Genomic DNA, 25392 nt, shown 5'->3' on the forward strand with positions numbered 1-25392 from the left:
GGCCCCATAGCTCCTGGCCCAGAAGGCTACTCCCCAGCCCCTCCCCTGCTGTCCCTCCTCCCCCCACAGCCATGCTGCCACATGGACAGGGCTCTGGGCAGTGGGGCTGCGAGCTCCTGGAGTAGCGCAGCTTCAGAGCCTAACCTGACCTGGTACTCTGAGCTGCACGGTGCATGGCTGCCTGTCCTGGTGCAGCTGCGCTGCCAGCCACCAGTGCTCCAGGCAGCATGGGAAGGGGGCAGGGAGTGGGGGAGTGGGGTTGGATAGAGAGCTGGGGGTGTGGATGGGGTGGGGGGGGTCAGAGGGTGGGGAACAAGGGGGTTGAATGGGGGTGGGGGTTCTGGGGGTAATCAGGGAGAAGGGGTGGTTGGATGGGGGAGGGGTGCGGGGGGCAGTCAGGGGACAGGAAGAAGGGGTGATTGTATGGGGCAGGGAGTCCCAGGAAGGAGGGGGGGTTGGATGGGGAGGCAGGGAGCAGTTAGAGGTGGGGGGTCTGGGGACAGAGAGCGGGGGGAGCGGATGGGTCAGGGGTTCTGGGGGGGGGCTGTCAGGGGTCGAAGTGTGGGGGGGCGGATGGGGGTTGGGACCAGACCATGCCTGGCTGTTTTGGGGAGGCCCATCCTCCCCTAACCGGCCCACCGTACAATTTCTGAAACCTGATGCGGCCCTCAGGCCCATCCTTCTCTAGTATCTCAGGAGAAGATTAAACAGCACCTACAGAAGTTAAATATTTTAAAATCAGCTGGTCCAAATAACTTGTATCCAAGAGTTTTAAAAGAGCTGGCTGAGGAGCTCACTGCACTGCACCACTATTCCACCACCTTGGAATGCTGGGGAAGTTCTAGAAGACTGGAAGAAAGTTAATATTTTGTGCGAATATTTAAAAAGGGTAAATATGGTGACCTGGGTAATTATAGATCTGTCAGCCTGACATCAGTCCTAAGCAAGATAATGGAGTCATAATATAATGAATGCCCATCAACATGGGTTTATGGAAAATAGATCCTGTCTAACTAACTTTACATCTTTTTTTTGAGCTTACAGCAACACTTACCTTTATCAACCAACTTTGTAATATACTTAAACTTCTATAAAGCATTTGGCTTGGTACTGCACAACATTTTGATTACAAAAAACAGAACTATATAAAATTAACATAGGCGCACATTAAATGGATTAAAAACTGGCTAACTGATAGGTCTCAAAATGCAATTATAGACAGAGAATCGTCATAGACCTGGTATGTTTCCAGTGGCATCCCACAAGGACTGGTTCTTGGCCCGATGCAATTTAACATTTTTATTAATGACCCTGGAACAAAAATGCAAAAACTGGAGGAGTGGTAGATTAATGGAGAGGGTTAGGTCACTGATACAGAGCAATCTGGATTGCCTTGTAAGCTTGGTGGAAGCAGACAGTATACATTTAGCCATATTAAAATGCATACATCTGGGAAAAAAGATTGTAGCCCATACTTACAGGATGGTGGACTCTATCCTGGGAAGCAGTAACTCTGAAAAAATTTGGAGGTCTTGGTAGATGATCAGCTGACTGAGATCCCAATGCAGTGCTAGAAAGGGATAAACTAGTGCGACCCTTAGATGCATAAATAACAGGACTCTCCAGACAAGTAGGTTATTTTACCTCTGTATTTAGCACTGGTTGACTGCTGCTGGAATACTGTATCCAGTTCTGGTGTTCAAGAGGTATGTTGGTATATTGGAGAGGGTTCAAAGAAGAGCCCTGAGAATGATTAAAGGATTAGAAAACATGTCGTGTGGTGATAGCCTCAAGGAGCTCAATTTGTTTTAGTTTAATAAAGAGAAGATTAATGGGTGACTTGATTACAGTTGATAAGTACCTACATGGGTAACAGATATTTAATAATTGGCTCTTCAATCTATCAGAGAAAGGTTTATCATGATCCAGTGGCTGGAAGTGTAAGTGGAAGATAGATAAATTTAGACTGGAAATAATGTATACATTTCTAACAGTGAGAGTAATGAACCACTACAACAATTTACCAAGGGTCATGGTGGTTTCCCCATCACTGACAATCTTACAAAAACATTCAATCTCGTTTCAAAAAGATACAATCTAGGAATTATTTGGAGGCAATTCTGCAGCCTTTTTTATGCAAGAGGTCAGACTAGGTGATTACAGTGTTCTCTTCTGGCCTTGGAATCTATGAATAATTCTATTGTCATTGCAACTAATATTTCAGAAGAAAAATGATGACAAGACTAAGTGGGAGAGAGAAGGCAGGAAGTCCAGAAAGATACTTCGGGATAATAGTTGAAACCCATTAGATGGGAGTTTGCAATGTGATGTAATACCATAAACAGCTTTTGTAGTTGAAGATTGTGTATGTTGAGACACATCACAGAGCAGAGGTAGTAATCCTTTATGGCCCTGGTATGACCACTTGCAGAAATACTGCACTCAGGTCTGAGCACAGCGGGTAAAATCCTGGCCCCACTGAATTTGATGATAAAGCTTCCATTGGTTTGGATGGAGCCAGGATTTTATCCCATATTTCCATTAACAGGTTGGAGGAACTTCACAAAGAACAAAACATTTATCTAGTGATGGGAGCGATTGATTTAGGAGGGAAAAACGGAATGAGCTAAATAGGTATAATTTAATACAGCGGTTCTCAACTGGGGGTACACAGCCCCCTGGAGGGCCATAAGCAGGTTTCAGGGAGTCTGCCACAATAAACCAGAGAGCAGGCACAGCATCAGACTTGTTGGAGTATAGGGCAGAAAGCTGTAGCCTGAGCCCTGCTGTATGGGTCTGAAGCTGTAGCCTGAGCCCTGCTGTGTAGGTCTGAAGCCAAAGTCTGGGCCCCTCTGTGGCCTGGGGTCCTGGGCAGTATTCCCTCTATTTTTTTCCCACCCAGATGCAGAATGAATTTTGTTATGTGCACCAATGTGGAGGTGATGTGTGATACATCACCTTCATATCAGTGCACATAACAAAATTCATGTGGTGGGAGTGGGGCTGAGGGGTTCATAGTGTGAGAGGAATCTCAGGACTGGGATGCAGGGGTGTGAGGGCTCCAGCTGGGGGTGTGGGCTCTAGAGTGGGGCTGGGAATGAGGGGTTTGGGGTGCAGGAGAGTGCTACGGGACTGCGGTGGGGAGAGAAGACTCTGCCCAGCTCTCTCTCCCACAGCAGCACCTGCACTGGAGGGAAGGGGTGCCTCTCCCCGCCGCAGCAGCTCTGAGGCTGTGGGGGAGAGGTGCCTTTTCCTGTCATGGCAGCTCCGGGGCTGGGGCTGCAGGATAGGTGCCCCTCCCCCAGCTGCAACAGGTCTGGGCCACAGCTGGAGGCTGGGAAGGGGCGCTGCTACATGCTAATGCTGGCATGGGCTTTTAATCTACTGGATATGCAGAAAAACAGTTGTGGCATAGGTGGGCTGTGGAGATATTCATAGCATGTTGTTCGGGCCTCAGAAAGAAAAAGGTTGAGAACCCTGGTTTTATAGATGTGACTAGTGGTTTGAGCATTGGCCTGCTAAACCCATGAATTCAATCCTTGAGGGGGACATTTAGGGAACTGGATGTAAAAAATCTGTCTGGGGATTGGCCCTGCTTTGAGCAGGGGGTTGGACTAGATGACCTCCTGAGGTCCCTTCCAACCCTGATATTCTATGATGTAAGTCTAAAATATTTGACGAGCACAAACACCAAGGATGGGGAACAGCAACTTGGGACATGTGTACATTTCAGAATTAACTTGGATTAAGGTAAGGTATGCGTTTAAAGCACAATAACTATGATGCAGATATTCTCATAGACAAACGCTTAAGTGAGGTACATCCCATATAACTAGGAATAACAGGATGAAATTGAGAAAGGGAAAATGGAGCCTGAATAGTAGGGAAACATTTCCTGGTGCTGAGATACATTAGGCAGTGGAATAGTCTCCCCAGGGGAGTGGTGGAAGCTCTATCACTTTGGTCATTTAAAGGAAGACTGAAAATCTGCTTTTCTGTGAAGCATTGCACTAGACAATCTCTCTTTCGTGTGATGCATCACACTTTTTGACCGTTTTTTGTTCAGTCCATTTGAGGCAACATCATATACTTCAATGCTGCATTATTGTATTTATTGCGTTCTTTTAATCTAATTCCATTATTAAACTAGGGGAAAACAGCATCAAATATTTTGTGTAGCCTGATTTATTCTTTATATTAATGGCTCATGGTTCTGTTACTCACTTAGGTGCTTACAAGTTCTTTTCTCAATATGTATTCCATTATTTTCCTTGAGATTATTTACTTGTCCCACCTGGTGAATGGTATCTATGAAGCTTGTTCTCTTTTTGGGGGGGTGAGGTTGGTACCACATCAATGTTATTTCAGTATTCATGTTCTTTCTCAGATCTCTGACTCCCTTTCAAAGTAATTGCTAACAGTAAGTGAACTAGTTAATTCCCTTAGGCCCCTAGGCTGCATGTCATCTGGACCTCTTTTATTTGTACATACTCATTTTTTTTAATAGTATTCCCCCTACCTGCTTATCAACAGCTGTATGGACAAAATTTTCATTACTTCCTAATTGTCCATAGGTACAGGAGCATATTGAGATAGCTAAAGTTTCAGTAATCGAGCACATGGTGAATTGCTTATGTTCTCACACCTATAGTTAGCTTCTTTGTGGGAATGTTATTTGTGCATTACTTTTGGGTATTTTATTAACAGACCAGCAGGCGCACTTGTTATTGTATAAATGGTTGAGTTGAGGTCGTTAGGTGGTTAGCAGCTGGGAATAGCTTTGGGAAAAATGGCCATGCTTAGGAAATTTGTTTTTTGGACTGTCTCCTCTGAAAATTCACTTGTGTTGAAAAGTAGCTCTGTAGCAGCAAACTTTAGAGAGCTGTTTGTATGCAGCTGGGACTGAATTTACAGACTACCTTTCTCTGACTTGCTAAAAAGCTGAAGATTGACAACCCTTTCATCCTGCATTATCCAGCATGGCTTTTAACTCCAAGAGAACTGTGTTCACAAATTGATGCTCTGTTCCTTTGGGGTTGGTGCAGAAACATTAAATTGTACTAAAATATTCATATGTGAGTGCATTTAGCTGAAAGCAATTGATGTGCAGTTCCCAGGAGAGCAGAAAGAAATGCTGTATGGCCCTGTACTCCAGCAGACACCCTAAGCATGCTTCTTAAGAGTAATTACATGCCCTAGCTGATCAAAGTCCTTAAAGGTTCTTTAAGTGAAAAAGATTAGGACTGGATGGAACTGCAATACTTTGTGTACTGTTTAATAACCTCTGCTACCTGAATGCAAGATATTCAACTATTGCTTAGTACATTTTTTTGGAATAATTGTCTGATACAGTGTTTATATATAACCAGTGTCAAGCCATAAAATATTTTATTGGGTTAATAGCTTGTAATTGGAAGAGATCCTTCATGTGAAGTAACTCTCATAACTAAGATTTCTTTCTATTTTTATTGTCCTTTCACTCTTTCAAAGAAAATAAAATCTCTGGGCTGTCTGTAGAAAGAGTACATGTGCCAAAAGGGTTCATTAAACTAGCTGTTTAAAAGCATGCCACTGCAATGATGACAAATTGATGTACACTAAAGATTTTAAAAATAATTCAAAAGTTGAGATGAAAATCAATAGGAGCTGACAGCACACTTGCAAAGCAGCTACCTCATCTTGTGTTACACTTGTGCAAGATACAAAACAGTACCTTAAGAGAATTCCCACTCATACTATAAATGAGAATAAAAATTATTCTTGTGGCTCCCTTAAGCAAATGTAACTGCCCTAAGGCAGCCTTGGGCATTTAAAAATAATCTTTATAAATAAATATCAAGTAACATTATAAGACATGACACATTTAGGAAATCCATCATTTCATAAATAACTTGGGGATCTATGTACATGTGAAAAACATTCTGCATTGACCTATAGGTATGCTGTATAATGACCTGTAGGTGACAGTCCATAAAACTTAGTGTAACTGGATATATGGATTTCAGATGCAATCTTACAAAATTCTGTGTAAGAAATTCCATTGACTTTACTGGGATTACTCGACTAAGGCTTAAGTATCAGGAGGTAGCCGTGCTAGTCTGTATCCACAAAAATAACAAGGAGTCCGGTGGCACCTTAAAGACTAACAGATTTATTTGGGCATAAGCTTTCATGGGTAAAAAACCCACTTCTTCAGATGCATGGAGTGAAAATTACAGATGCAGGCATTTGCAGGATTGGGTACTTTAATTTGACTCTAAACTGGTAGTTTATGGAGAGATCTGAGTAAAGATTATGCTGAGCCTAGAATTCTGGCTGCTTCAAACTTGAGTCAAAATCCAGATTGTGCATAGAACAAAATCAAGGCTTTAAGTGGTGATTCTCTTTCTTTAGAGTTGTTCTGACTCAAACCTGCTGCTACAGCCCTAAGAGATGCCAGGGATGAATGTTTGAGTTGGGCCTCTGCGTTCCCCCTTTCTCACGCTTATGCAATTACTGTGTGATTGTCTGGGCAGGTTACAAACTCCCCAGCCACAAGCAGAATCCTCTCTGGCTGCTGCTGTAGCCCTCCGGAGGAGTCAGAGCACATGGGATGTGTGTGTCCTGCTGGTCCTCCCCTTGCCTTCACACATTTCCATCACTGCCCTGATGGAACTGCCACCAATTCGCCAAATAGCACCTCTTTAATTTAAATACAACTGTTATTTGCTAGTATTGTCTTGCTCATGCTTCTCTACTTTTCCGCTTTTTGCCTTGTATGCTATTCACAGTGTCCCTTCATCCTCCGTGCTTCTTGGTTCCTCCATTCCATACCATCTCCCCATCAGCTCTCCTCTTTCCCCTTTCCTTACTCTCATGCTGTTCATATTTACCAAACCCTTCTAATGTATATATTCCTTGCTAATATTGAAGGATGTTCAAATTATTCAAAACCATCAACCTGAGTGTATAGTGTTTTAGCCATGTCATCATATTCATATCATTTTGCATTCTCCCCCACCCCGCATGTTACTAGCATTCACTTGCTGCATCCTTTTTCAGATTGGACTGTGACCTCTTCAGGGCAAGGACCCTGGACTAGAATCTGGCCCCACAACTGCCCTTTTTTTTTTTTTTTTGCCACCCCAGTGATGTAAAGAAGCTGACATGTCCTCTTGGTGAAATTTTTCTCGTGCAGGAGCAGCATAGGGCTGACATATGTCACAGACAGTTAGAACAGCCCCGGCGAGTGCTCTAACTTGCTCGAGGGATTCCAAATCTGGGAAAAACACAGATGGTATAAACCCACTTTTACCCACCCTCCACCTGGACTGTGCCTTCTGAGAGCATCAGTACGAAATCTGGCTTCATGTTCTCTTTTGTTTTTATGCAGCACCTGGTGCAGTGGGGCCACAGACTTGACTGGGGACTTTGGGCACTATTACAGCACAAATAATTTCAAAGACTTCACCGTAGAGCTGAGAGGAAATACGGCTTTCCTAATCTTCCTTATCTTGGCAGGGGATATGGCTGAGAGCCTTGTGGGTGACCAGTTCCTTCCTTGGTGATGCTTACATCAGCACCTAGCAGCTTGGAAATTTTATTGGTCAGATCAGCTTGGTACATTTAATTAAACAGTAACCTCTATAAACTGAGTCTCCTTCTTAATACTGGGATTTTCTTTTTCTTTTTTTTGCAGTAGGGAACTACTAATAGGAAACAGGCTGTTCTGCACAGTGTCTTTATAATTGGACAGTCAAGTGAAAGTGTTGCTTACGTAAAGTGATCTATCACACAAACTAAAACCAATCAAAATGGGTTGGATATCATACTTTGGAAGCTGAAGGCAGGCAAACTAAAAGGCTAGTGATGTGCATAGGTCTTAAATGTACAATTAAGTCTTTTCAGACAAAGAAGACTGGTAGTATATAAATGATCTTTTAATAAAAACATTTTTGTATTTTCTAGATATGTTAATAGGAAATAGACGTGAATGTCTGACTTTTGGTAAATTGGACTCCTCCTAAAGACTGGTCTTTAAAGTATAGCAAACTGACAAGAGAAACCTTTTAGTCTAGAAGACCAGCGCTTAATGAATCTCTCTCAAAATCATATTACAGTAACATTTTTAAGCCTCTACTTTCTCCTTTGGGATAATTACAATATTACAGTCTAACCATGGTTCCTTCTGTGTACATATTATATTACACTTGTTAGACATAGCAGCTGCAGTTAAAATGGGGTGACCCCAAGCAGTAATCTATTAAGTAAAAGGGAGGGGGAAGCTCAATGAATTTTGTAGTCTCTAACTATTGGATATCTTTGTGAAAACATTCAGAATTGAGATGCTTTTCATAGCCCTATTCATATTTTTCCTACTTTTGCAGCCTTCTTATATTCAAAAGGAAATATCCTATCATCACTGCGCTGCTTCTATATAATTTTTATCACTCTTAAAGATTTTTCTATGTAAACAGTGAGAGAGATTCAGGAATGAAGTAAAATGTTAAAAGTATAATTTTTGAAGACGACTTTGGCAGAAATAAGTAAATTTTCTCCTAACTTATACATCCAGTCATCTTAATTCAAGCCCCCTGCCTTTGTTTCCCCTGAGGAATGGGGCAGGAATTTGGCTTATTTGGTATCAGACAGTAATGAACAATGCTATTTCTGTACTGGGATCCAGTAAAATAAAATGTGCCTTTGAGATAAGTGTTCTCCCCAGTCCTTGGAAAGGAGAAGCCCCATGCAGGAGTTGCTAAAATAAGTCAGGGTGTGGGAACTCTGGATTCTAAACTTGATCTGTGCATGTAATTTTAGAAGGAAGACTTGAACAGAAGTGGGTAGCCATTAAACTGAGGTGAAGAAAAAGGGAAACCCCCATATCCAAGGCTTTCTAGTTGAAACATCGCGCTAAGAGCCAATAAGGCTACAGTTTAGTCCCTTTCATTGATCTAGATCAGTGGTTCCCAAACTTTAACAACCTGTGAACCCCTTTCATTAAAATGTCCAGTCTCGCGAACTCCCTCCTAAAATGAGTATTTCCAGGGATTTTCTCCTTTACCTGAGTATTAATTATAAAAGCAGTGACCTTGGAAATGTAAAATTTGGTTTTATGACACACTTATTACACACTATTATTATTTATCATTACAGTATTTTTATTACATTATGAAAACAGCAACATACTTTCGGAGCTTGTATCACTGTGACTAAGCCTGTTATAAGACAAGGCTCCTATGTTTCATCAAGGAGTATCCGATGTGAAACAGCATGAAGGTGTTTAAGAAGCCAACTCAAAGAGTTTCTCCTACACAAGCATTCAGGTCTTGAGCAGTCCAGGCAAACAATGCATGTTGCAACAAAGCTTGTTCTTCCTAATAATTTTAAAAACAATACTAGCTGCCTATTTAATCTTAAAAACAGAAAAAAAAAATCCACCTCCCTTTTTCCATTTCTTATAAGGAGTTTCGAAGTTTAAACCTCCTCAGTGTGAGAGCAGCAGAGAGTCGTGTGACACCTTATAGACTAACAGACGTATTGGAGCATGAGCTTTCATGGGTGAATACCCACTTCGTCAGATGCATGTGTGAGAGAGATGCTTGCTCTGATCTGCTTCACTCTTGGAAGTCCAGAGGCTCTGGGCTGCTGGCCCTGTGCTGCCTGGGGTCTCTATGGACAGCTCTGTCCACCATTAGGGAACTTTTTCCCGAGAACCCCCTGTAACATTTTGCAAACCCTACTTTGGGAACCACTGCTCTAGATTCTGGCACATAATTTGTAGCTTTGGGGCCACTAAGCCTGCAGAAGGAAAAATAGATCTCCGCTCACTTTAAAGCTAAATGGGAAAGTGCTTCAGTTAGTTGGGAGTAGGGGAAGGGTATAATAAAGACTAGGGAAAGTTGGGGCATCATTTTTTGAGTACTACCTGCCTCTTGTAAAATGGAAGAAATCAAGATTAGAGGCTCCAAGCTGATTTTCCTCCAAATTAAGCCTGGAATGTGGGGTGAGGCATCAAAATTGAGACCTCAGTTTTGTGTCTAGGAAAGTTTGTGGTTGAAACACTGTAACAAGACTCCAAGGGTGGGCTTGGAGAAGGCCTTTGGTTAAGGACAAGGACTGTTACATGATTACTTTCTAATATTTGTTGTACTGTATGGGGACTTTATCCTTGTGCTCTATTCTGTATTCTACTGTCTTTATATATCAGAGGTGGGCAAACTTTTTGGCCCGAGGGCCACATTGGGGTTGCGCAACTGTATGGAGGGCTGGGTACGGAAGGCTGTGCCTCTCCAAACAGCCTGGCCTCTGCCCCCTCCCACTTCCTGCCCACTGACTGCCCCCCTCAGGACCTCCAACCTATCTAACCCCCCCGACTCCCTGTCCCCTGACTGCCCTGCCCCCTATCCACACCCCTGCCCCCGAACGGCCCCCCCCCCCGGGACTGCCACCTCCTATTCAGCTGCCCTCTGCTTCTCGTCCTCTGCCCGCCCTCTCCCAGTACCCCCCCACCCCTAACTGCCCCCCCAGGATCCCACCCCCTTATACAGTCCCCCCTGCTCCCTGTCCCCGACTGCCCTCCCGACCCCTATCCACATCCCCACCTCAGGACTCCCACTCCCAGCCGTCCCTGTTCCCCATCCCCGGACCGCCCCCCGAGAACCTCTGCCCCATCCAACCATCCCTTCCTCCCTGACTGCCCCTCAGAATCCCCCCGCTCCCTTACCCAACTCCCCCCACTCCCTGCCCCCTTACCAGCAGCAGGAGCTCGCAGCCACGGCACCTGGCCAGAGCCAGCTGTGCTCCCCACGCTGCCCAGCAGGAGCGACAGCCCAGAGCACAGTCCGTTTGGTGGTGTGACTGTGGGGAAGGGGCCGGGGACTAGGTTCCCCTGCTGGGAGCTCAGGGGCTGGACAGAACAGTCCTGCGGGCCGTAGTGTGCCCACGTCTGTTATATATGTGTAAGCAGCAGAGAGTCTTGTGGCACCTCCGATACTGTTATATATGGTAATTTTTGGTGGATTGCTCATATTTCAAGTAAGGTAATGAGCTAAATTGACAGTGGCTGGCATTGTGTGGTTCTTTGGGATGTGCTAGAGCATGTGGGAAAAGGACATACAAAACCACCACTTGCGGTTTTTTGGGGTCCCTGATAAATTTGCTGCCTTAAAAATGTTAATTTGAACTAGAACACACTTTGATTTTAAAAGAATGTAGTCTTACCTCCTTGATCATAATGTACACTCTGCTCTTTCTGCATTACGACATAGGTGTTATGAACTAACTGGGTTTTGTAACTAAGATTGTTTTAATTTTTGTTTTCAAAATGGAGGATCTTGACTGGAGAGTGGGTGAGTGAAAGGCAATGAGAAATGATGACTTGACTTAGACAGACCTTCTTTTTGGCTAGGAGCTCCTTGTCTTGGTCTTTATGAATGAGGTGGTGAATAGTATTCTTTGGTTCTCTTCTGTGAATTTCTGAAGATAGATAAACAATAAAATGTTGACTGAAATTTGGACTGTTGGCTGAAAACTATTGTTCCATGAGTTCAAAATGTGCCTGGCTTTGAGTAGGTTGTAGTCAGGATGACTTTCAGACCAAGGGGAAACAGTTTTTTCTTCTATAAATTAAGACTGCCAATATTAATAAGCCTTTTTGAAGAATTTAGATTTATTTGCTTATAAATTCTTACCCATTTCAAATATAAAGTATGTAAAAGTTGCCACATTGACAACCCTGGAGACTTTAGCCCTATTTGTCTCCAAGACAGATAGCAGCAGGGTGGATTGATTTAAATTGCCAGTTTTAGTCATGATTTAAATACTTGATTTTAATCATGTTTTGCATTTGTACTTATTTTTCTAAAGAGAGGTTGGTTCTTATTAGTAACATAAAAATGTGTTGATTTGCAACCTAAATGTTCTCTTTGTACTAAATTTGATGCTGCTTCTTGCTACCCAGGTGGGTTCACTCTGTCTGTGCACATTTCTTTAAACCATTATGTAACTTAACTTATGTTTGTTCAGATTCTCAATTTTTACATTTTTATTGTTAGAATATGGTGAGTGTTGCATTTTGTATTTACTAGATAGTTTTAAATGCAAAACATGTTTTGATAAACTTTTTCTTATGTATCAGCACATGTAAGATTATTTAATTTAAAAAATTAAACATAAGCTTTGTGCATATTTACTTGAATTTTCATCCTAATGCAGCTTAACACAGCTCTCAAATGAAATTAACTAACTCATTTGTTAAACAGTTAATCTAACTTAAGTAGGTTAGCAAATGAACTGATTTGTTTCTGGTCATTGTGTCCTTCAGTTTTAGAACTAGTAGATCTCACCCTCTCACACCTAGTTTTTTTCATGGGTTGGAAGAGAAAAAATAATCTTTCCTGCTTTTTCTACTCCCACTTGGTTTCTTAACTTTGAATGAACTAGTTATGGAACTGAACTAGCTGAGCAAACTGAAAAGAAAAAAATATTTGTTTCTTGCACCTACAGAAGAGGTTATTGTTGTCAAAAGCTGGTTTAGCATGTCAGCAAAGTCTGGTTCCAGGTGCATAGCCAGTGAATATCACTAGGTCAGTGGGTGAATTTCTTTGAAACTGGTTAGCAAACATATACTGATTTAATATTTTTTTTGTGTTTTAAATTAAATGATTATAGTAAATTTAGGCCTTAACAAAGGTGGTCAGTTTCAAATTGAATTTTAAAAATGTTTGTTTAGAAATAAACCTGTATTTAATTAAAACTGATAGAAAAAATTAAATTTAAAAAAAAAATCTTTCAGAGAATCTGAAAGGCCCTCCAACAGTGACAGTCCCATCCTTCAGATAAGGAGTAGTGTGTATTCTGATGCATTTACAACACTACAAACCTCACATACACAGAACCACAGTGATGCCCTGTATATGTGCCAGATGCTTTTTTTTGGTCCTTATTTCCCACCCCAAAACTGGCCAGGTAGACAAGAGAACCAAATTTTGTTCCCTGGGATATCTGGATTTCGGTAATCTAAGTGAGAAATTACTTGTATATTAAAACACTCTTCAATATTGATTTTTCTTATAGTTTCAATGAGATGATACAAACTTTCACTTCTAATACTTAATTTTCTTCTAGGAACTTTATATTGCTGTTGGAATATCTGGAGCAATCCAGCATTTAGCAGGGATGAAAGACAGCAAGGTACAGTCCTGCCTGTATTAGAAAAGACTGAAAGAAGGGGTATTATTTATTATTATTGTTGGCAAAATACATATAGCAGAAAAACTTTTTCCACCATTTGTTGAAAGTGAACATAGCAAGACAATTGGTTTGTTCTGCCATGTTAAAAATGTCAGCTCTCAAAGCTCTATATTATGTTAAATACTGTGAAAGAAAGTGTTTCAATAGTAAGCTCACTTTAAAAGAAATATGTTGCAAAACCAGAAGTTTTTCATTAGAAGAGACTAATTGATTTAATATATTGTTTAAACAAAAATTCCATTCTTGAATACTATATTATAGGTCCCACTCACATATATTTCAGAACTTGACATATTAATTCATGCATAACAATGTGCGATTTGAATTATGAACTTACTATTCCATAAAGTAAAAGATGACTCTGACATTCCTGCATTTATCCATTCAAATGGAAACCTATTATAAAATGGTAATAAAACTTTAAAAGGTTTAACTCATTAGTAGCTGAAATGTATGGGGTAAATTTGGAAATTTGACTCTGGACTGGACAATGACAATTTCCTAATAGATTGGCAGGATTATGTACAGTAATAACAATGCCAAAAATAGAAAAGTTGGGGGGCGGTTGGTTTTTTGTTTTTTTTTTTTCAAGTAATTTTTAAAATGATGCCATTTTTTGGAACCTCTTCAGGAGATTCTGTTAAAGTAGATTTATCAAATAGGCTTAAATGTGTTTCTGTTGTGGCATCCTGCTGAAGCATGAACAGCTTATAAAGCAGTGGAAAACCCCTGTGAGGGTCTCCCATTGTTTTCTAGGTGGAGCGCATGTTTCTGTTTTTATCTTTGATAAATGGATCTTCATCTTCTGAAATTTCAGAAGAAAAGTTCTTAAAATTCCTTTCTGTCCACAGTAACAAATTTAGCTTGGTTAAGTATCCAATGATATTCTTGGCATGAGCCAAACTGCATAATAGGATGATTTGAACTTTATTTTAGCACCTAGTTTCCTCTGAATACTGCAGTTCGGTGTGTGCATTTTTAAGTGAAATGTCAAACTTTTATTGGAGGGCATAGGAATGAGTGGAACACCAGCTTCCAGATTTAGGTTAGAGCAAATTCATTGGAAGATGCAGATTAATACATTTTGTACAGCCTTCTTCATTCAAGCTGTGTCTTGTTTTAGAGTTAATACAGTTGGGAAGACTAACCGCAGTGAGAAATTAAAGGATATGCTGTGGGCAATGGAGGAAAAACTTTCAGGGAAGATTGTGAGGTAGAGAGATGCAGGTAATAGGATCTGCAGTGGCAGAGGCAGATTTTATGCCAGTATTAGTGAAATTGTGTAACATTAGTCTCTTCTCTGCTAGATTAGACAGAGAGAGATGGGGAAGGTGATAAAGAATATTTGCATTCCTGTTAATATCAGAAGATCCCCTTCTCTTTCGTCAATACTGTGTCCTGAAGTTTGAAAATCCTCTTTTTTTTTTTTTTTTTTGGTTTGGTCCCAATTACATATAAAAGATTAGGTAACTTTGAGTCATATATTACTTGGTTTAATTTTTCTCTTTTTATACTATTTATTTTATATTTTAAACAAACTTGTGTATCTTAAGACTTATTTTTACATTTACTTGAACTGTGACCTACTTCTGTTTTTTAGTAGAAGCAGTTAAGTACTGTATTTACTGAAAAGATCCAATTTATATTACTGTTTAAAAAAAAAAAACTAACTGTAACCATGGCTACAGTCTCTTGTGTGATTTCCTCCCGCCCCCCATACTGTGAATTATCTGGCATTGTGAACTTGCACACTTAAGGATATGTTTTCAGAAGTAGTCAGAGAAGCTTTCTCTGAGTGAAATGTATAATTTATTTGTACTTTTACAACAAGGTAGAAAAATCAGTTTTCCAGAAGGGATGGACTATATTATTTGTTTTGTCTGTTATGGATTCACAATTCCTTTCCCTTCTAGGAGTTTTTTTGTTTTTTTTAAATATCTTACCTAGTTTACATGCCGATCAGATTAGCATAATTTTTAAATGTACTGAATCCAATCACTTTACAGAACAGTGATTAAAATATTTCAAAGCTGCGAAGCATTGTTAAAGACTAAGTCTTAAATACAGTGTCTGAAAACAACTATCATTTAAAGGCTTCAATGAAGAGACCTATCTCTTAGAAAATCTTAAATGGTATAGTATTTGTTTTGTTGTTTCTCCAAAGTTACCATCTGATGATTTCCTTCAGTATTTTGTGAGAAGGATGATGGAGCTATAAAATGATGGAAATATGACCAGTTTACATGAGGCTGTCATTTCTCATCAGCTTTTGATTTTGCACCCTTAAAACATATGGATTTGAGTGATCACACAGGGTAGGAGATGGATTGTTGTCAGTCTTGTAGCCAAAGTACAAAGTTTTAAGTTGTACTGAATGCAAATTTTAAAAACAGTTGTTTACGAAGTGCAAGGGAGATAGAAGAGATGCTGATTGCCTGCCCCTAAAGACTGTGATATGTAATGTATGACCTAGAAAATTGGCTCTGATTAAGAAATACCAGGTAACTGAGGTTCTTTGAACTAGTGAATATGTTATAGGAGAAACTGAGGTGAGATGTTTTTAAACAAATCTAACAATGGTGAGGGTACATCTCCACCTCCAACAGGCCAGTGGTGAATATTTTTCTGAATGCCTATTAGATAATACTTCCACAAGATTCTTCTAGAGCAGTGCTCTCCAGCCTTTTCAACCAGAGGGCCAAACACCTTGTTTCAAAATGACATTACTTGGGGGCAGGTTTCTGGACTTGTGCCCTTTATCCTGCTTAGGTAATGTAGAAGGAACAGAAAGCACCATGAAGAGCCCTATCAGAGAAGTCCTCACCAGGTGTAACACCAGTGCAGCCAGTGCCTATGCATTCCTGCAAACAGTCCTTGTTGGAGTGGCCACGGCACCCTGCAGTGAGGCTATCCCCAGCTGGACGTATGGTTCCTAAGGGAATGTTGCCAGCTGGCGGAAATTTAGAGTAATCCCCATGCTCCTCTAACTAGTGCCCAAGGCTGGGGCAGAGAATTGAGGAGCCATAACTGCTTCCCCTCCCTCCCCCTTGGCTGTCCTGAGTGGCTGTATTGGGGAGGAAGATCATCCTTTGCTATTTGTCTCTAGGTGCCAAGTGAAGTCAGTCCAGCTACTATTCTGTGGGCTTCCATGGTCCAGTAAGGAAACAGCAGTGGAGCAGCATTCTCCTCCATCCCTTGCAATGCTGCAGGCAACCAGCAGGGCAGCTGGAACTTGGCATCAACATCAGCTGCTCCTAAGGCTGCAGGCTGATTCAAACACTTCCATTTAAAAATCATAGGGCATGTCCCAGGGAACACACTTAAAGAAAATTGGTACTTGATCATGCATTAATACCCTCAAATGCCACCGCTTTAGAACATACAACTTAGTTTTGGAGGCACACATTTTGAATGTGTCTATTTATAGAAAACCATTTCTGTGGTTTAGAAACATAGGATTTTCTAACCTTATTTCATTTAATTATTACCATCATACTTTTTCAGCAAAATTAATTATTTGGTAGAGTACTTGTAGTGGATGGAGAAAAACACATTTGAATGAAAGGTCTCTTTGAATCGCAGATAAATGTATGAAGAATATGTTGGTTTAGAATATCTGTGTGGCTTTTCACTGCTTTGAATTGTTAGGTGGTAGATATAACCATAACCAGCATAGGGTTTATTTTGTGAGCTGTATAGCTTTGTGTTTACAGAGCTCTCCCTATCCCATAACAGGCTATTTATCTGGGCAACTGCAGTCTTTGGGCTATTTTGAAATGACTTGGTCTAGAAGTACTGACTCTGTCCTCTAGGAGAGGGAGTTTTCTGTATTTAGCATTGGGATTCACTGTGTAGTGAACTAAATGATATTGCCCACATTATAGTTAAGTCTCCAGTATGTGGCTTTATGGTCCTTTTTCAAAATGTCTTTCCCTGTTTTTTATTTGTTAAACCTCATGCTCCTTTTATAGTGGATGTCCTTTTTTATTATAGCCTTTTAAGGAAGTGTCTTCCCCTCCTACATCAAATGACAGCCCTGCTAATTGAGCATGGAATAGTCAGACCATAAGTGTTTCCATTATTTATTGTAGACATTTTAATTCACTTATTGAGATTTCCTTCACAGTCTTGTTTCCCATTTCTGTCCTGAAAACATTTGTCAAATGCTGTTGACCAAATGAGCACAGAATAGTCAGAGCTTAAAAAACTTTTCCGTTGTTATCGTAGACATTTAGTTTTTATTGAGATTTCCTTTAGTCTTTTATTTTCAAGGCAGAAATGGAAAGCATTTGTCAAATGCACTTGACCATATCTGCTGGGTCTAATATTCCGGTGTGAATTTAAGACACTTTTTATATGGACAAAATGTAATCTATAGCTGTATATTTTAAATGTTTATGTTTCTACTTTCAGACCATAGTTGCTATTAATAAGGATCCAGAAGCGCCGATTTTCCAGGTTGCGGACTACGGATTGGTAGCAGATTTATTTAAGGTAAGGGTAACCTTGAGAGGGAGGGAAAAAATCTCCTTAATTTTTTGAGAGCTGTCCTAGCACAGATCAGTTCTGCATTTTTTTTTAACTTGCTCCTTCATTAAATTTTCAAGTAAGAGTAAAGATGTATTTAAGGAGGTACTAAAAATAAGGAAGTATGGTGTTTAAGCTGATGTAAGCATGTGGATAGAAGTAAAAAAATGTTGCATGAGTAAGGAACTCATGGGTTCGACTCCTCTGATGTCTTTAAAAGTGTCCCCCACTGCATGTGGTTGCTTGTAGATGAGAACCACTCCTCATAACTGTTGGAAAGTTTTCCTTCAATTTCCATGTAGACTGACTATAATTTAAACATTAATCTTTAAATTTCTGTGTCCATGCATCTCTGCATTATAGTGGCACCTGCTCCTCCCTGTCTATCAGAAGTTTAGATTACTAGGAAAAAAATCACACCTAGATGGGAGCTGTGTGTAATGAAGTCTGAGACAGGAAGACAGTTCAAAATAATCTATATTAAATCAGACTCATTCTGGAAGAGGCCCTTAGAATATGGGAGGAAGCTTAGATGCTTTGGATCGTTTACTCAAACTGATGTTGAAAACATAACACTTTATAGCCAGTAGTACATAACTGTATCCTGGCATCACTGTTTAACTTAAATAGTAAAACTGTCAGAAGATTAAGGTGTAAAACTAGCTACTACAGATGCTGAACAATTGCCCTTTTAATGATTTTATCTTGTAATATGTCCATTATTCCTGCTACTCCTCACAAATCAGGCTTTTTTCATGTTCCTTATATCAGCCAGCATACAGGGAGCACCTTTTAGGGACAGGCATTATTTACAGGGGAGTCGCATCTGACGTGGGGGTTAGGTTCTGAAGTCAGTGCGTAAGGCAAAAATCTCATATAGTCAAACGCTCAGGTACAGTATTTAAATTATTTTTCTCTTTTGTTTTGTTTTTTGCCATGTGCATATAGTTTAAAATCGCATAAGTTAAATGCGTCTATGATGAGACTCCACTTGTATTCCTATATTTTAGACTGAGTGCCCTCAGTCAGGCACTTTCCATCATCCCCTGCTTCTCACCAAAGGTCATAAGCTTGTTTTCAAGAACACATCACAGTGACTTTCCTAAAAGGATCATACATAAAGCTGGAAACCAAAAGAATAAAAGTTTGGCATAGGATATTTTTCTAAGTCTACATTCTGGCTTCTCTGTGCAGCCCAAAACCTCATTGAAGTTTTAAAAAAATCCTGCATACTGTGTCTCTTAGGCTATCAGTTCTTTCCCTACTTTCAGCATCCCAGTGTTGGGTGAGTGAGACTGTCCCATCTCCCCTGTGTTTGCAGGCATACAGAGTTGTTTGGAAGCTAGTTATACTCTTAATTTCCAGTGCAGGTGTGAACAGATGTAATTGGTATATGAGCTTGAAATTCAGCTTGGTGTTTGTTTAGGGATAACATTTACGTTAGCAGTTTTGCAACTAAAATATACATTTCACTCTGACACAATCATCCTAATTATCATTTTTAATGATCACCTCCTTTTCCAGATCTGCAGTCTCATTTTCCCAATTGCTTCTCATGCTCCAAAATTTCTTACAACCTGCTCTGATGTCAGCAATATTGTAACTCTTGTATGAATCTTATTTACACTGAGGTGTTTTTGCATACCAGTAGGTATCTCCCTGTAGGATGCGGTTGTGTTTGCCTTACGTATTCCTACAGGCATCTCCATCTTAAACTCAACTCAAATTTAGGATTATATTTTAACAAGTCCATTATGAGTTCCTTTAGCAATTACCATTGCACAAGTTGTGCTGCTTATGAGTAGTAGCTTTTGTAGCGGTGGTGGGCAACCTGCGGGCCACAAACGGCCCATCGGGGTAATCTGTTTGCGAGCCACGAGACGTTTTGCTGACTTTACCCATTCGCAGGCATGGCCCCCTGCAGCTCCCAGTGGCTGCGGTTCACTGCTCCTTGCGGAGGGTCAATGTCAGCAAAATGTCTTGCGGCCTGCAATCAGATTACCCTGATGGGTCACAGGTTGCCCACCACTGCTTTATAGGAAGGATCCAGTACCTGTTTTACCCATCAGAACTTCTCATTGGCCCTCATTCAGGAAAGTATTTTATGCAGAGGTTTAAATCCCATTGATATGAATGAGAATTCAGCACATGATTAAGCATAAGTGCTTTGCATTGGGGCAACTATCCCTCTACCTTTCTGAAATGTGTTCTCTCATTTCACAGCGAAACTGGCTTCCTTGATGAGCCAGGTTTGAGTTGTGTGAAAGCAAGGTTTTAAGAAGTCCTGTTTCTTGTCTACCACTGATTTGCTTTCCAGACTCTTCCTAATTCTGGGAAAGTTACGACATAAAGTTATCAAAACAATCCCCATAATAAGAAGCTCTGAGGAGGAAATCTGTGCCTCTGCAAATATCTATTTGAATTTTATTTAGATTTGTACTAAAAGTGCATCCATCCTGTGCACTAGGTTCTGAAGAGTAACTCTACTTAGGCAAGGATCTCCCATTCACCGAGTATTATGTAGGATCTTAGCCTTTCCACAAAGGAGTCTGTATTTAAAGTCTTGAGGAAAGCTTCCCCTCTTTCATTCTCCTCTGTTGCGTATTGAAGGAATTTAATTTCAGGTACCATTATGTATCATTCCCACAGCACAGCAGATCTAAATAGTCACGTTTGACTTTCTTGATTGTTATCCCAAATACTTCACTTTCAGAAACGTTAACAATTTAATTTCCTTTTTTTGAACTTATTATAGAAGAGAAAAGACCAAATACTGAACAATCACTAAGTTTCTTTAGTTGAAGTCTGAATGAATGTGCAGTTAACATTGAATTTGAATGAGTGAATAGAGTTTGAGTGATGGTTCTCGTTCTGTACAGTGTGAACTAGATAAAGCATGTCAGTTTCCGAATATTAAAGAGGCTCATCACCTGAACTCCTCCTGTCACCCCAAAAACGTGTTCACCATTATGTAGAAAAGATTGAACATTTACCAGAACTGTTCACAGTGCTGCTACAGGTTACACTTGGGGCTCTATTAGCATGTAATCTGTATGACTGGCATGAGCTCATAGTATGTCCACTGAGGAAAGTAGGCAGAAACACTGCCAGCACTTAATGCCATTCCTGAACTAATGCCTGCTGGCTCGGCAGTAAACATGGGCCTTTTAATAAGCTGGAGACAAAGTGACATTCGGAAGAAACAACATGTAGACAATTTCCTTAATAAATTTTGTACGAACACATTATTTCCACCTAATGGAAACGTAGCGCTCTTAAATAATTGAGAGGCTATATTCATCAGTGGTGAGTTCAGCTGGGATCTCTGTGAGCTGGGGCAACCTGCAGCCCCTTGAAAGACAAGGTAATTGATATTTTACACAAGTGACTAGGATAGGTTTTCAGGTGTATTCTATAGATTAATCTACCAACTCTTTATATGCATAACTGTTCTTCCTAGTGCTAGTCAGAATTACAGTGCAGCACGGCTGGTGTGAAGTGGCAGAAGCACAGCAGATGCCAAGGCTTTGGCACTGACACACTGTAAAGGGATTGAAAAGCTGATTTAACTAGCATTAAACAATTCCCTTTTTTATTACTTAGTTACTAATTTTTTGCAGCCTGACTAATAGATGCATTTTAGCTTAAACTATTTTTTTTTGGCCATGGTGATTGTTTACTGCCTATCACTTTCTCATCTCTTTTTGGAATTAATTTTTGCTGAAAATGTGAGGAACTAGACCCGTTTTTCAAGTAAGTCACAGAAACGTCCTAAAGCAACGCTGCTATTCCTAACCAGGCTAGAACTAGAAATTTTAGGACCAGGGCCTTTAACTATTGTCGTAAGGATCTTCAGATACTCAAGGCTCTGTGCAGTTCTAATTCCACTGACTTCAGTAGGGGAAAGAATGGCTGTAACCTACTACTTGTGTATCTAATGAGGCCTTACAGCAACAATAAAGATGCTTCTCATAATATCAACACTACTGCTTCTTAGTTTTTCTGTTGAAAATCACCTGATATTTAAATATTGAACAGGCGAATTGTACAACTGTTCAGTACACAGACATTACAGAATACCTCCAAGAAGTGGTTATTGTATTGATTGAGATTAGAATCTGACTTTCAGTTGGGTTGAGCCCCATGACTGAGTTTGGTGTGTAAAACATTCTTTAAAAAGAAAAAAAAAAGAGAGGAAAAAAAAGACAAGCTAAATCTAAACATGCCTTCATTAGGCTGCGAGGGCTGGGCATATCAAATCATTTCTTGGTATTGTCTGTGTTTTATGAGCTCTAAACATAACGTGTCAGAACCTGTTTCTTTCCCAGTCCTAGCAAACCTTTTCTTTGAAATTTGTATGTACTTACTGTCTCTCTGTTTAAATTTGCAGGTAGTTCCTGAGCTGACTGAAGCATTAAAGAAAAAGTGAAAGCACCCTTCAAATTTGAAGAAAAAAAATCTGTGCGCAATGCCATTGAGTTGCTGGTTTCAGGCAGATTTTGAAACAATGAAAAACTGTACAAATTGTCTAAATTCTAACTCTGAATATCTTTTGTGTACTGCACTCGTTCACCTTTTCAGCTACTGTTGGACTGCAAACAATTTTGATTTTTTTCCAATTCTGTAATAAAACATACAATATAAAATCTAGCAGCGGGTCTGCTTTTTTAACTCAAACTTGGATTTGTGGTGGGGACAAAAATGATCCCTCTTTTCCAGAAACTTGTCTACACACTAACAGACTTGCATTTGAGCTATATATTAGCTCAACACAGCCTCTCTCATGTCTCTTTTGGCAAGATCACTAATAAGATTATTTGAACAAGTTATGTTTAGCCTTTCAAAAACTTTATTCCAGATCCTCCAAATGGAGAGTAAAGAATTTCCTTCTGCTATATCTGGACTTCACACTCAAGACTATATGCTGCTGGATCTAAAACCAGAATTTCAGCTTTGATTGTGGTTTAATTTGTTAGTAGCAGTTTCCTTCTGCCTTGTAATTTATTTTATACTGATGCATAGAAGGGGTGTGTGAGTACACAATTACTACTTTGAGTCACTGTATGATGTTCTTAAATAAAAGCCAGTGCTTTCCTATTGAGTGGAGTTTTGATCCAAGAGTTTTTACCAATCATGTCAGTTAATATTATGATAACCACAGTATTAATTATGGAAAGGAAAACTCCTTGAAAGAGTTTTATATTCTTTCTGGAACAACTATTTTGCTTTAAAAACAAAAAAAGTCTGCAGCAGCTGGACTACTCTGGGGTAAGGTTAAATTATCAACTTTTTAAGAATTGCCATCTGAAGGATGGGCTTGAAAGCCTCCAGAAATCAAGATTTTTAGTCACTGTGTATCTTAAAGGAGCTTTTACAAAGCTCAATTTTGGCTTGTGTATAAAACATTGGGGGATGGTATAGAACTGTTTAACTGTGGATGAATTACTTGGGCTGCTATACAATGCTATTATCTCCAACTTATCTGCAATATAGTATTGGCTGTTTGCCACTTAAAGTAGTGCTATATTTGTTAGTGAAGTTCTTTACATAAAGTGTATATACGCTACAAGTGACAAGCGTGTGTAGTTATGCTTTGTCCAAACACTGACCCCTGCTGGAAACTCTTAATATGCATTTGAACAATTAGTTATTTCTAGACAATTTCTCAATTCTAAACGTGTTTTTGATTTAACAAATCACTGTTAATGTTTAGAAGTGACATGTATGACATTTAAAGAATCTTAACCTTATTTACAAAACTTAGACGAATTAACTAGTCAGAGGAAACAATAGCTAATACTAATTTACTGCTTTTCTCAATAGTGCATATAGCAATAGGCTGTGGGTCACAGATGTCCAATGGTGGGTCCCTGGGAAATATACTTTAAAATGTCCTCATCTCTTGATTCTTTTCTAGAAAGTCTCATAGTTTTATGTGGTCTCAGTTTTAATTTACTTTGTGATGTTCTGTTGTGATCCCTGTGTTAATGACAATCGAGCAAAGTTGGTTCTTAGCCTGGGATTTGTGAATGCAGTCACATTAGTTAACATAATCAGAGTGTGAGGTGAGTTTTCATACCCATAGAGAGAATAACTGCTCCACCAAAACCAGAAACGTCAGACAGCCTGTCTGAGTGTTAGGAAGATGAAACCATCATGCAGAAAGAGGAGAGTCAAGAGAAAGGAAAGTGTGATGAATGCTATAGAGTTCTTTCTTAACTATTGTAAGTGTGTGAACAGTGAAGCCACCTCTGACTCCAATAAATGATTCAAGCTACTGAGAGTTCTGAGAAATATTCCCTTGTTAGATTATCAAAATAACTTAGTACTAAGGCCTCCTCTACATTCCCCATACCTAAGAGAATCATTTATGCCACAAAGTGCTAGATAGCTTCCCCTTTTCCTTAGGCAATATAATACCCCTTCTGTTATCTAGTGTCAGCAAACTTAGTCTTGAATTCTCAGTTGATGTCCCAGGAAGCTGTCCCAGACTAACTTTTTTCTGCAGAAGGGCAACTGGTGAAGGTAAAGAAGAAGAGCGTAACTGTTATCCTCAACCCTTATACCTGCGGACACCCCTCCTCATGTACAGCTTGGCATAGCCTCCTTGTAAAATTCTCCATGTTGTTGAGCATTGCTAAATCCAGCATTGTTAATCTCTGGCTTCTGTCCACTCATGGGAGGAAAAGGGCATGCTTAGCTGGGCATCAATGCCAAGACAGATCATGACTGAGTGGTGCTGCTGAGTCAAAGCCTGGCTCCATGTACTGATGGCCCAAGATGTGTGTGGCTGGAACCAGATTTCCTAGGTACAAGCCTATGGGGTCTCTGAATGTCCCCTGAGGAAAGAATGAGTTTAAGTGCAGATTTTCTCCCCCTGCTTTTAATTTTACAGAACATAGATTATTGAGCTCAAATAAGCAAGTGACAGACAATCCACTAGGTGTTAACTACATCCCTGAATATTCAATAATCCTGGGCTTACTATACAAATACCACCTTCAAATGGCTCTGGGATAGACCGCTACCGTGACAGAAAGCTTTCTTGGAAATAATGGGTTAGCTCTACTTACTAAGGAAACTTACACCTTTTTTGCTAATGAATGAAAGGCTTAATTTTCAAATCATGAAATATGAACTTATTTGAACAGCCTTAAACACACAAGGCGAAAACTCCTTAATAAATAGCTAATGCTTTGACCCTAACTTCTATATAATAAAAGTGAAAGCTACAAATCAGTGGTAAACTCTGCAATATCTTGTGTTGTTTCCTTCATCTTCCTACTATACCACTGTCTCCAGACAGCCCTTTCCAGATTTCCTTCCTCCCCAGTTACTGATCCTAGAAGCTGTGCCAGGGTGAATTTGCTTTCCCAGCTGCTTAGAAAAAGGCTGCATACACAGTAACAGTTTGGCTACTTAAACAGTCTGGTCATGTAAATGTACAAGTCAGCTGTGAAATGTTGTTTGGCAAGTAACAGCTCAACCACTGCCCGTATTTAACTTTGTACTGTTAAGAAGTTGGCATGGCTTGCAATGTGCTCTGAAGCATTGCTGACAAGGGTAATAGTCCAAGCTGAATCAGAACTGTAAGTTCTTTAAATGTAGTCAACATTCTATCGTGATTTCCAA

At 40.0% G+C, this 25392-nt stretch overlaps 1 protein-coding gene across 4 annotated transcripts in view; it reads left to right on the forward strand.

Moving 5' to 3' along the window:
* Positions 1-22410, forward strand: part of ETFA (electron transfer flavoprotein subunit alpha) — a 48836-nt gene extending 26426 nt beyond the window's left edge. For all 4 annotated transcript variants that reach the window (XM_050967061.1, XM_050967062.1, XM_050967063.1 and 1 more), the window contains exons 10-12: positions 13108-13173; positions 17647-17727; positions 22151-22410. In XM_050967061.1, the coding sequence (XP_050823018.1) occupies positions 13108-13173; positions 17647-17727; positions 22151-22189 (186 nt within the window). In that variant the 3' untranslated portion in view covers positions 22190-22410. The remainder of the gene's footprint in view (positions 1-13107; positions 13174-17646; positions 17728-22150) is intronic.
* The last annotated feature ends 2982 nt before the right edge of the window (positions 22411-25392 follow it).

The sequence above is a fragment of the Gopherus flavomarginatus genome, chromosome 9 (genome assembly GCF_025201925.1).
Source record: "Gopherus flavomarginatus isolate rGopFla2 chromosome 9, rGopFla2.mat.asm, whole genome shotgun sequence".
In the NCBI taxonomy this organism is placed as follows: Eukaryota; Metazoa; Chordata; order Testudines; family Testudinidae; genus Gopherus; species Gopherus flavomarginatus.